The sequence below is a fragment of the Eimeria tenella genome, genomic scaffold, assembly GCF_000499545.2.
Source record: "Eimeria tenella Houghton genomic scaffold, Eth_scaff3272, whole genome shotgun sequence".
Classification (NCBI taxonomy): Eukaryota; Apicomplexa; class Conoidasida; order Eucoccidiorida; family Eimeriidae; genus Eimeria; species Eimeria tenella.
This window is the reverse complement of record NW_013543105.1, coordinates 1730-2094: the sequence shown is the minus strand read 5'-3', so window position 1 is coordinate 2094 and position 365 is coordinate 1730. Positions and strand designations below refer to the sequence as shown.

Genomic DNA, 365 nt, shown 5'->3' with positions numbered 1-365 from the left:
AGACACTGGCAGCAGCAGCAGCAGCAGAGACAGCCACAGCAGCAGCAGCAGCAGAGACAGCGACAGCACCGACAGCTACAGCAGCGACAGCTACAGCAGCGAAGGCAGCAGCAGCGACACCACTCACACCAGCGACAGCTACAGTAGCATCAGCAGCAGCAGCAGCAGCGGCAGCAGCAGCAGCAGCAGGGCACAAAGGCTTGGCTTTGAAGGAGACAAATGCATCATTTTTGCTGCTGAGGAAGGAGACCCAGACAGGTAATTATCTATACGTAGCAGCAGCAGCAGCACCAGCAGCAGCAGCTGGAAGAGCAACAGGAGCAGCAACAGCAGCAGCAGGAGCGGAAGCTACAGGGGATGCGCTC

General features: G+C 58.4%; 1 protein-coding gene across 1 annotated transcript in view; it reads left to right on the top strand.

Annotated features, from left to right (window-relative positions):
• Positions 1–365, top strand: part of ETH_00041180 (uncharacterized protein) — a gene marked incomplete at both ends in the record, with an annotated part of 1894 nt that overhangs the window by 466 nt on the left and 1063 nt on the right. The window contains one exon of the mRNA XM_013376244.1: positions 2–258. Coding sequence (XP_013231698.1) covers positions 2–258 — 257 coding nt within the window. The remainder of the gene's footprint in view (position 1; positions 259–365) is intronic.